Source organism: Corvus brachyrhynchos, unplaced genomic scaffold (genome assembly GCF_000691975.1).
Source record: "Corvus brachyrhynchos isolate BGI_N302 unplaced genomic scaffold, ASM69197v1 scaffold875, whole genome shotgun sequence".
NCBI classification, from domain to species: domain Eukaryota; kingdom Metazoa; phylum Chordata; class Aves; order Passeriformes; family Corvidae; genus Corvus; species Corvus brachyrhynchos.
The window spans coordinates 229218-240651 of NW_008238107.1; the positions used below are offsets into that span (position 1 = coordinate 229218).

At 52.0% G+C, this 11434-nt stretch overlaps 2 protein-coding genes across 2 annotated transcripts in view; both read left to right on the forward strand.

Annotated features, from left to right (window-relative positions):
- LOC103614967 (keratin, type II cytoskeletal 4-like) overlaps window positions 1-6887 on the forward strand; it is a 27461-nt gene extending 20574 nt beyond the window's left edge. Inside the window, exons 3-10 of the mRNA XM_017733366.1 lie at window positions 1366-1568; window positions 2604-2664; window positions 2938-3033; window positions 3766-3930; window positions 4412-4537; window positions 5090-5310; window positions 5671-5699; window positions 5813-6887. Coding sequence (XP_017588855.1) covers window positions 1366-1568; window positions 2604-2664; window positions 2938-3033; window positions 3766-3930; window positions 4412-4537; window positions 5090-5310; window positions 5671-5699; window positions 5813-6216 — 1305 coding nt within the window. The 3' untranslated portion in view covers window positions 6217-6887. The remainder of the gene's footprint in view (window positions 1-1365; window positions 1569-2603; window positions 2665-2937; window positions 3034-3765; window positions 3931-4411; window positions 4538-5089; window positions 5311-5670; window positions 5700-5812) is intronic.
- Window positions 6888-10754: 3867 nt separating this feature from the next.
- LOC103614968 (keratin, type II cytoskeletal 5) overlaps window positions 10755-11434 on the forward strand; it is an 8041-nt gene continuing 7361 nt past the window's right edge. Inside the window, exon 1 of the mRNA XM_017733363.1 lies at window positions 10755-11434. This exon is cut by the window's right edge and continues 210 nt beyond it. Coding sequence (XP_017588852.1) covers window positions 10934-11434 — 501 coding nt within the window. The 5' untranslated portion in view covers window positions 10755-10933.

The window sequence follows — 11434 nt, forward strand, 5'->3', positions numbered from 1 at the left end:
TGCTGGGGGTGGGGTGGCGGTGGGGGCCTACGGCGGTGGCATCCGCATCGGCCTCGGCGGAGGGAGGTCCGAGGGGATTCGCGGCGTCAGCATCCACCCCGAGCTCCTCAAGCCCCTGTGCGTGGGCGTGGACCCTGAGGAGTGCCAAGTGCGGACCCACGAGAAGGAGCAGATCAAGAACCTCAACAACCAGTTCGCCTGTTTCATCGACAAGGTGAGAGCCCACTTTCCCTGCCCCGCGTCCCTCAGCTCCCAGGGCTGCATGTCCCCAGAGACAACATTGGGAGCTCTTTCTCCTGGTACCCTGGTATTTAAACATTTCTGATGAACCATGGCGGTCCTGGCCTGGAGACCCTCTGGATTTAAGCCCTGCACCAAGGCAACACCACCAGTGTTGTACCTTTGGATGGTCACCAACCTGCTAAAGAGCTCAGTCAGGAGCAGCTCCAAGGACACAGTAAATGCAAACCTGTGAGTGATGAGATGGAGACACAGAAGGATAGGAAATTTTAATCCAAGTGTATAACCTGATGTTGGTCTCACAAACCTATAAACTCCAAAGGACTTCTGCATTCTTAAAATAGTTTGTGTTTCATGAAGGTGATGTGGAAGGATGAATTTAACTAAAACGGGAGGAACTATTTTAATTTCTCTGTCCCTCTACTCTGTGAATGAAATGATTTGGTGAGTTCCTAAAAAGATGTAATTTATCATTGTTTTCTTGGCTATGTTTAAGGGTTTTCACGACTGTTTAGAGCTGTTATGGGAAAGAATTTTTCAAGCAGCAAAGAAAATCTGCTCTGTCTGATCTGATCTTGATTTTCCTGGAGAGTTGTTCTGCAACTGGAAAGACTGAATCCACCCAGGAGCAGCAACTCCTGCTTCCTCCCATTTGTAATATGACTTATTCATGACCCATCAAGGTTTTAGAGAGCCCTTTAATCTAGCAGTGAAAGGCATGATAAGTATCCATGATTGGAGTTTAGATCAGATACATCCAAATGAGGTCCTGGATGGAGCTTTTAGTGCTGAGAAAGACTTGTTACTGCCCTGGGCCTGTCAGGAGGCCAAGGATCCGGTTCTGGGGGAGAAGGGGAGGTGTCTGGCTGAACCAGCGTTGGTTGAACCCAGGACTGGCCTCAGCACAGAGTGAAGGCACTGATGTTGCTCAGCCTGAGATTCGAGTCCTGGGTGGGACCAGTTTAGCTCAGAGAAGATGCCGGTCCCATTCAACCCCCTGAGACAGCAGCACCTGGCCATTTGCAATTCTGATTTGATTTTCACTTTTCCCTTTGGGAAGTGGAGAAACCCTGGCACAGGAGGGCCTGACTCTCCCATCTCTTCCCTGCCCAGGTGCGGCTGCTAGAGCAGCAGAACAAGGTGCTGACCACCAAGTGGGAGCTGCTGCAGCAGTATGTGCTCCCAGCTTCCCGGAGAAACTTGGAGCCTGTGTTTGAGAACTTCATCTGCAACCTGAGGAAGCAGCTGGAGTGTGTGATGGGGGAGCGTGAGCGGCTGGAGAATGAGGAGCGGTGCCTGCGGGACCTGGTCCAGGAGTTCAAGTGCAAGTAAGTCACACACAGGGAAGCAGCAGACCCAGACACTGCTGGCCTGGGGGTGTTCCTGAGTGTGAATCTACGGGAATTGCACTGCATGGATCCAAAAACTGGGGCACAGGGCAAGGCTCCGCAGTACTGGGCGAGTTTCCTGCACTGGACACCCAGTGCTGCACTGGGAGATGCTGGTGCTGGACTGGGAGAGGTTTTCAACCCCAGTTTCTTTAGGGAGCAGGATAGGAAACCACTTTTCCTCGGCCTCCTGCACAGCCCTGTGGTTTGCCATATCAAGTTTCCCCCGTCAGCTGTGCCTGTATCTTCCCCAGTGCCATCCATTCCCACAAAACCCTCAGCCAAATTTCTCCACCCCACTCTTTACCCACATCATGTTGGGATACATTCTCTCTTCCCAGAGGGAATGTGGGAATTTCTTTTTCTAATCTAAGCTGCAGATACTCCTAAAAATCTCCCTGTGTACTCTGCTAAGCCACAAACCAGGTCACTGGATCAACCTTTCCCCAGAGTTCATCGTCTCAGGTGTTTTTTCTTGCTGAGCCACCACCGAGCAGGTCCAAGTCACAGAATCAGCATCTTGTGAAAGTTCTTCCAGGTCCCAATTACTGAGTCATTATGCCCTGACTGTGCTCCCCACTGCACCCTGGAGTTTCACAGGTTGCTCAAGCTCCTGACCTTCCCCTGGGGCATTTTGGCCACAGTCTCCCCAGAAACACTCTGAGCAGAGTCCTGCATGCTCTGGAAAAACATCTCACAAAGCAGCAGAGCTGGAAGCAGCAATCCAAGCCTCCAGCTTTGCATTTCTGGTGGTTTGGCTGGATTTTCCTCTGGCTTCAGCCACCCAAACCGCTGGTGTGGCTAAAACAGATGAATAAATCCCAGTGAGGGGGTAAGAAACAGCAACGAAGCAAAAATAGTGATAAAAAATGAGGTGCAAAGAGAAATCTCATTTTCCATGGTCTGCACTGGCTGGTTGGGTGATGGAGACGGGACCCCCAGGGCTCAGCATCCCCCCACTCCACTTTCCTGCAGGTACGAAGATGAGATCAACAAGCGCACGGCGGCGGAGAATGAGTTCGTGGTGCTCAAGAAGGTGAGTCAGGAGCAGCTGGGGGTAGCCAAACCCTGGGCGTGGGGCCCGTGGGAGAAGTGGGGGGTCCTGGCACCATGGCACAGCCTGATGGCCCAAAAATGAGGCAACCCAAGGAATCTGGAGGGCCTCTCTGAGGTTTTCAGCACATGCAGCCCAAACCCAGATAGTGCTGAGGGCTGGAAGTAGTGGGGTTTCTCCAAATCTAAAGAAAACCTGGGGTTTGCCACAGTCGCTCCTTCACCTCTTTTCACCTAATTCCTGGTATCTCTCCAGGATGTGGATTGTCTCTACCTGACCAAGGAGGAGCTGGAGGTGAGGGTGGGTCTCCTGCGGCAGCAGCTGGAGTTCCTGAAGTGCATCTACGCTGAGGTAAGAGCCCAATCTGCTCCCTGGGGGAGGCATCATCTCCTGCCCTCCCCACCCAAGTCTTACACCAAGAGTGCAGGGAAAGGTGTTCTTCCTGAAAATCCTGGAATTGCAGCCCAGAACTCTGTCTTTAGATGTATTTGATAACAACACTGTTGCACCTACTTTGGGAAGGCAAAGGGGGTCTTGGCTGTCTCCTACTTTGCTGCCCACAAAGGGGTTTTTGCCTGAAAACCTCTCAAATTCTAATCCAAACCATCCCTGGGTTGGCTGAATATTTTTAGCTCTTGTTCTTTTTACATTAGTCAAAATATTTTTATGAAAATATCACTTCTGTCTAAAGTTCCATGAGTTTTTAACAAAACACACAGGGGACACTTTGCACTGACACCTTTTTGAGCTAAACCCCTTTAACTGGGGGCAGTGGGGCCCAAAGAAGCCAGGCCCGAGGGATTCCCAGTCCAGCAGAGCACTGGCACAGCCAGGAATGCAGGAGTGGGTTGCTCCAGCAGGATTCCCCGCCCTTCCTTCAGGAGCTGCACACAGCCATCCCATGTTGTGCCACCAAAACAGGTCCCAGCTGCCAGGTCTTGCTGGACACGAGTCACCCAGCTGGAGAACCCCATGTTGGGAGGTCATGGGAGAACCTCCTCCAACCAGACCTCCCTTGCTGGGGTTGCCATTGGCCTGGCTGGGGCTGGTTGAGGGAATGGGACTGACGCTCTGGTCCTGCAGGAGAGAGCTCAGCTGGACTGTCAGCTGTGTGACACCTCTGTCATCGTGCAAATGGACAACAGCCGGGACCTGGACATGGAGGGCATCATCAAAAGCGTGGAGTGCTGCTATGAGGAGATCGCCCAGAAGAGCAAGGCCGAGGTGGAGGCTTTCTACCAAACCAGGGTGAGTATTCCATGAATTTTCATGACAGACCATTTCTGAGACCATTTCTGAGACCATTCCCGTCCTCCATGATGCAACTTTAACCCACTCCACATTGTGTACTAGCTGCAGTTTGCTATAGAAAGTGCCAAAAAACCCAAACCCAAACCCAAGCCAACCTTCAAAGTGTGGTTTGAGACATTTCGGTACAAGCAGAGCAGATCAGGGCGTTCAGAGATGTCCCCTTTGTGCACCCTCAGGTGCATCCCCACTTCCCAAAGGGCAAATCATAGAACCCTAAGACTGGAAAAGACCTCCAAGATCAGCAAGTCCAGGACTCACCTGAGGCTGTCGCCTTGTCTGTGCTGAGGCCGTGGCTGGGTGGTGCCCCGGGGGCACTGACCCCCGTGCAGCTCCAGAGATTTCCATCTTCCTGGGAAGGTAGGGGGCCTGAGAAGGGGAGATTTGGGTGCATTGACATCATCCTCTTCCTGTGCAACAGCTGGAGGAGCTCCACAGCAGCCGGGGCAAGTTCTGTGATGACCTGAGGAACAACCAGAGCGAGATTGCCGAGCTCAACAGGATGATCCAGAAGCTGCAGTGTGAGTCGGACAACGTGAAGAAACAGGTAGGACCAAGGGATGGATCCAGCTGGGAGCTCAGCTCCTCCGTCAAAGGGCATTGTCCTACCAGCTCCCACCCTGTGGAGCTGCAAAGAACCCCCCGCCCCAGATTAGATCTGTTTTAACTTCTCATCTGCTGGTCATGCACACTAAAAAGCAGATCTCACCTCACAAATAAGAAGTGCATTGGTTTGGCTGTGCCAGAATCAGTGTTTGCTGCGGGCTCCCACCCGGTTGCAGCCAACAGATCCCATCACCTTCATCCCAAAAAGCTTGGCCACCACAAATCCAGCCTAAATCTTGGCTCTCTGGCACTTCCTGGCTGGGAAGTAAGGGGTCACATGAGCAACCCTGTGGAGATACCCCTTAATATCACCCCAGCTGCCCTCTTGCCCAGAGAAATTGTGGCTGGAAGTGTCTGGGGCCAGGTTGGATGTGGTTTGGAGCAGCCTGGGCTAGTGGAAGGTGGCCCTGCCCATGGCAGGAGATGGGACTGGATAGGCTTTGCTTTACTATACTGAAACTTTGTGGGAATGTCCTCCTGTGGCTGTCCCCAGATCTCAGCCCTGCAGACGGCCATCTGTGATGCTGAGCAACGGGGGGACTGCGCCCTCAAGGATGCCCGCCAGAAGCTGGTTGACCTGCAGACAGCTCTGCAGCAGGCCAAGGACAAGATGGCCTGTCTGCTCAGGGACTACCAGGAGCTGCTCAATGTCAAGCTGGCCCTGGACATTGAGATTGCCACTTACAGGACGCTGCTGGAGGGAGAAGAGAGCAGGTAGGAGCAGCCCTGGATGCACCTTGTAAGGAGGGTCAGCAAAAGGCAAGGGGAGGGAAAAGAAATGTTGCACCCAGGGGTACAGAGGGGAGCAGGGCCCCTTTTCTATCCCCATGGGTGTAGGAGGTGATCATCCTCTCATCCGAAAAGAGGATGGGATATTAGTATGACCATGGAATTCGGGACCCAACCCTGCAGTGCTTTGGTGGGCAATTTGAACAAGCACCTCTCACCCCGGTGCACCTAAGGGGCTGAAGGACCTGTCAGGTTTCTAAGGAGGCAGTGGCTGGGCTCTGCTTGTCTGCGTGTTTGCAGAATATGTCCCTAAATCCACCTCTAAGACGTTTCTTTCCTTGGCAGGATATGCACTGGCAACCCTGTGAGCGTAGGTGAGTTAATGAACCCCTCGTCGTTTCCTTCCAAGCCTTTTAAGCTTGTAACCCTCCTTTGAAGCGGGGTTTTCACTGCTTTGGGCGTAACCGAGCCTGTTTTTCCCCCGCAGCCGTGGTCAGCGGCGGGGGCACGGTCGGGGAGTGCCGATCCCTGTCTGGAATCGGAGGCAAATGCACCGTCAAGACGGGAGGGGCCGGCGCGGGGCTGGGCATGGTCTCGTCCTTCGGCAACGCCGGGTTCAGCACCCGGAGCGTGGATTGTGTCCCCAAGGTCGGGGCAGGATTCGGGGCCAGAAGCGCGGTCAGCTGCGTGGGGAGGGAAGTGCTCACCGGGGTGGACGGGGTCCAGTGCGCCCCCGGGATGGGCAACCTGGGCAACCTGGGCAACCTGGGCAACGTGGTGTGCGCAGGGGTGGAGCAGTGCGGCGCCGGGCCCGTGCTCCTCCCCGGGCCCCCGGGGGTCTGCGGGAACAGGTTCAGCACATCCGTGCGCGTGGTCAGGACGAGCCGGTAGAGACCGGCGGGGCCCGACACGGCAGATTTTATAATAATCAGCATTTCTGCAATAAAACAGTATTCCCCCTCCCTCTGACAGCCACAGGGATCACACAACCATGCGCTAGGACATCGCTCTGCCTAAACCCTTTGCCCGACAAACCCCACCCTCTCTCTGATGTCTTTCTTGGGGGAAACGCCCCCCTGCCCCCTCAGCCAGGTGAGATTTTCATTTCAGAGACCATTCCTGTCTCCACACATCATCTTGGCTTTTCAATCACCCTTCCCTGCTCGACCCCTTTCCAGCAGAGACTAATGCAGCTATTGCAAAAGGATGAAAAATTTGGTCATCCCAACTTCAGAGAAGCCACAATTTAATTGTCTGAGACGAAGCTGCAGCTGTAATTTAACTTCTTTAATGACAGCAGAAAAATCCAATTTTTCCTGTTTACGAGAGGGTTGGGAATGCTTATGTAAATTGGTCCAGGTTGCTACACCGTGTTTGGTAGAGCAGATTTTAATTATGCCCCGACGAGCACCTTATATTTCTGTAGTTAAATGCATGCGTTGTTTTTCCTGTGTGTAATAGACGGAATTAAAGCTTTTAATGTGTAAGTGAACAGAGTTATTACCCTTCGCTTACTCCAGACTTTCAGCTGTACCTTCAATAAACGCCATGCATAATTCATGCTGCACTGCCTGGGCTTTATTTCCCTCCCTGATATTGCAAATCATAGAAGTTTCCTCAAACCTGAGTCTCCAAATGGGTGGAGTTTGGAGCTTCAAGAAGTTTTTGTCTGCTCTCCTTCCTGAAGCACCTTTGCATACCTTTATTCCATCCAATGATCAGTGTGGCCACAAGGAAGTCTGGAATGAGGCTCTTTAACCATCCGTGGGATAAGCAGTTTGCTTGGGATCTCTCACAGTGTCTGGGATCTCTGGAGACTGAACAAAAAGGCAGCCAGGCACTTGTTTAAAGAAATCAGTGAGAACCAGCTCAGGGAGTAACAGGAAAATAATCCTACACCACACCTGTGAAACCCCCCCATGAGAGTGGGTTGATTTTAGAAGAAAGTAAGAGGAAAGTGCAGCTTCCCAAAATGCAGCACCAGGGGCTCCTTCCTTAGCCCTCACCTTCCTTAAAATATGTGAACTCACACAAAGAGCAGGGGCTGGACCTGTGGCTGGACATGCCCCTCCATCATCCCTTCCAGGGAGAGAAAACCCTCTCCCACAATTTTAGGAAACTGGGATTTAGGAGAAATCACATCGCCCTCTCCCCTTTCTCTATGAGGGTCGTAGAACCATGGAATATCCTGGGTGGGAAGGGACCCACAAGAATCATCTAATCCAAGTCCTGACCCTGCACAGGACACCCCAAAAATCCCACCAGATGCTTGACTGTTATCCCAATGCTCCCTGAGTTCTGCAGCCTTCCCAGTTCCCCTGGACAGTGACCCACTGATGGGTCTCTATGACTTGGCTGTGAGGATCTTGCCGTGGTGCCAACTCAACCCAGCCGGATGCACAGCTGGAATCACGGGAAAACCAAGCGGCCCTGCAGCTCCTCCCTTCCCACAGCTCCCCATGGCACAGCCCACGGCCCCTGAGCCAGCTCTGCTCTGCATCATCCTTGGGGAAATCCCTCTGTCCTCGTCCAGCCTGGAAAGGCCCAGGGTGTGGGCAGGTTCATCTGCCCTTGAAAGGCTCACCGAGAACCAGGTGCTGCCATTTATTCCCTGATGTCCCACTCCACTTCCAAGACTTCCCTGCTGGCTCAGGGGTTCTTTCCCTCGACCTCTCCTGGGCTGGAGGATGAGCTCAGTCCCCATCCCAGACTCAGTCTGTCCTTGCTGCTGGGATGGGGATGAACCCACCATGGGATGCGCTCCGGCCTCTGCTGCTCTCCCAGCATGGGGCATTCGGGCTCCCCTCGTGGTTTATTGGATGTGATCAACAGGGAGCAGAGCACTAATTGTATTTTAATAAATGCCACAGTGGCTGGGGGGTGGTGAAAGCCAAGTGGGTCAGCCTTGGTGAGAAAGCAAAACTCACCCCCCTAAAAATGTTTTTGGAAACATCTTCATCTTTTCTGCTCCATGAACATGACTCGGGCTCCATCTCATTTCTATGTAAATACCAAGCAGAAACATCCAAACAAGAAGCTTTCAGTCCCCAACAGCTCATAATTTATGTTGATCACCTCCCTGCAAAGCAATACCTGCACACCAAACACCAGCCAGCTCCCCGGGGGACAAAAGCAGCCTGGCAGCTCTTGCATTTCTGGGAGAAAACCTTTAATCATCCCTGTCCTCAACTCCCAGCTATTGCAAAACCCATGTTTGCTGCTGCCTGCTTGAAGATGTCCATGTAGATCAGGGTATTTTGGAGAGAAAAAAGCCGGAAATGTGCGTTTGGGATGGATGGAGGTCAAATCTTGCACAGTGTCGCTCCCAGAGTCTTTCGTAAATTCATAGAGTCTAAAACAATGGATTATCAGAGAGGTTGGGATAGAAAGGATCTCATAAACTGTCTTGTTCCACCCGCTGCCATGGGCAGGGCCACCTTCCACTATCCCAGGGGATATCCTAGTCTGGCCTTGGGCACTTCCAGGGATCCAGGGGCAGCCACAGCTTCTCTGGGAAATCCATTGCAGGGCCTCCCCACGCTCACAGGGAGGAATTTCTTCCATATATTTAACTTTGACTTTCCCTCTTTCAGCTTGAACCCAGAGGCTAGCAGAGTTGATCCAAGCACACAGGTGAAAATGCCACATCTGCCTCTGGGTTTGGAGCCCCAACCCTCGGCTCCTCCACACCACCAACCAGGCCAGGAAGGAAAGGGAGCGATTTTCAAGTGGCCTTCGCGGCGCTCGCATACCCTGTGGATAACGAGCCGAGGGGAGAGGAGTGTGGGAGCCTAAAGTGACAATTCCCTCTTTCTTGTTGGCAGCCCCACCTTTAATCCCATTACATTCATTCTGCTCTAACATCTGATCTGAACCCGTTCTTCAGCTTCAGGACAAGCTGCCTTTACTGGGGTCAAGCAACCATGAAGACAAAATCTCATTTTCCCATCGCACCCTGGCTTTGAATTTTATGCAAATCATCGAAGCAATGGATGCTCATGAATTTCAAGTGACATTCCAGATTCAGACCCACATTTTCCAAAAAGAAACAAGCTGACCTGTACCATCTGGGAATCATTTCTCACTGCAAAGGGAAATTCTCTTTCAGTGCCCCAGCTCTCCCGTTCGAGCCTGCCTGGCAGCCTTTCTCCAAGCATAATCAGACACGGTCTTCTGTGTTCGGTAGCAGCTATTTCATTGTTCTTCCAGAGATGCCAGTGAGAGTTTAGCTCCTCAATGATTTTGTAGCACTGGGGCACAGGGATGCGTTTTGAAGGGCAAGTAGAGTCCTGTCCTGTAAATGTATTTAAGCTCCAGTTGTGCAGAGTGCAGGCAAAGCCACCAGGACAGCCCCACAGCAAAAACCAGCTGAGCTCTGACATGCAAGGGATGAAACACTCTCAGCACTGCAGTTCCACAAAGTCTGAGATGCCAGAAAGTGTCACCACGCCCTGTTGAATTTGATCTTTTTTCCCAAGGACTCCAAGAAGTAAAATAGGGAGAATTTGTGGGAGTATTTTTCATGCTGGTTAAATCTGCTTTTGGCAGCATTTTGAATGGAAGGTTCAAAGGTCTTTAAAAGAAATCAGAGCTGGAGAGAGCCAGAAACTCAGGACTGACTACATCTTAAAGCAGGCAAATAACATCGTCCCACAGAGCTGGGCAGAGAGTTTTTCAGAAAATCTGCCTCTTCTTTTGAAATGGTTTTTAGGTCAAAATGAAATTGCATCAGTCACATCAGCTAGCTGGAGAAATCCCAGCCCAGCCTGTGGGTGGGATGGAGTTGTCCTCTGGAAATGCAAGGAAGAGAAGCCTAGAAAACCTGCCATAGGCTAAATAACGAATATAAATGGACAAAACTTGAGGTGATATTTAAATCTGGAAAGGGGAAAGAGGAAAACTTGATCAGGACCACTTTGTCAAGTCATCCCAATGAGATGGTCCCTGCCCAGGGAGTGGGAACAGCAGACTGGATCAATTAGAGCCCCAAAAGGGATGTCAGGTTTCATGAACATCAAGCTGCCTTCTGCCTTCAGGTGAAGAAACCCCGTGAAATATTTTTGTTCAGATTTAACCATTTTGTTCTCACTGTCCTTCACTCGAGTCAGTCCAGAGGACTCTCCACTGATCTCTGTGTTGATGTGCTGCATCTTTTAATTAGAATTGGGGGATGCAAGACTTTATTTCTGGTTTTATAACATTTTAAAATTATTTTCTTTCGCAGTGAGGAAATTACAGAATCATGGAATCCCAGAATGGTTTGGGTTGGAAGGGATCTCAAAGACCATCTCATTCCACCCCACCGTGGGCAGGGACACCTTGCACCAACTCAGGTTGCTCCAAGCCCCTCCCAACATGGCCTTGGACACTTCAAGGGTTAGGCAAAATAATATGAAATAAAATAAACAATCTCTGTGAGGATACAGAGGCTTTGCATCAGGCTGAGCTCCCCTGCCAGAAATCTGGGCGTTAGGTAACTCTTCCAGCTGAGCAGATCCAGCCCTAGGAGGTGTGTTTGGGTGCAATCAGGGTTTAACAAGTCTCAGGGAGACAGCTGCCTCCTGGCACGTCAAAACCATGAAGGCACTAAATTGATCACTGGACTTCCATGCAACCAAGCCCAGATCCCTGGGGGATAAAAGGGGCACCCATATTCCCTTTCCTCAGAGAGCTGTGGAGTCTCTCTGGCTGTGCAGGGCCCTTCTCTGCTGCCGCGATGAACCGGACGCTCAGCATGAGGGCAGGAGGTGGAGGCCGATCCTACAGCGCTGCCTCGGCCATAATTCCAAGCAGCAACAGGGCTGGCTTTAGCTCTGTGTCACGATCGGGAGGAGGCGGAGGTGGCTTTGGGAGGCTCATTGGAGGAGGTGGTGCTGGTGCTGGTGGAGGTTTTGGCAGTAGGAGCCTCTACAACCTTGGTGGTAGCAAGAGGATTTCCATCGGGGTTGGAAGCAGCTTCAGAGCGGCTTTTGGGAGTGGAGCTGCCGGTGGCTCCGGCCTGGGAGGTGGCGGTGGTGGGGGTGGCTATGGGCTTGGCGGTGGCGGAGCTGGTGGTGGGCTTGGGCTGGGGCTTGGTGGTGGCGGAGCTGGTGGTGGGCTTGGGCTGGGG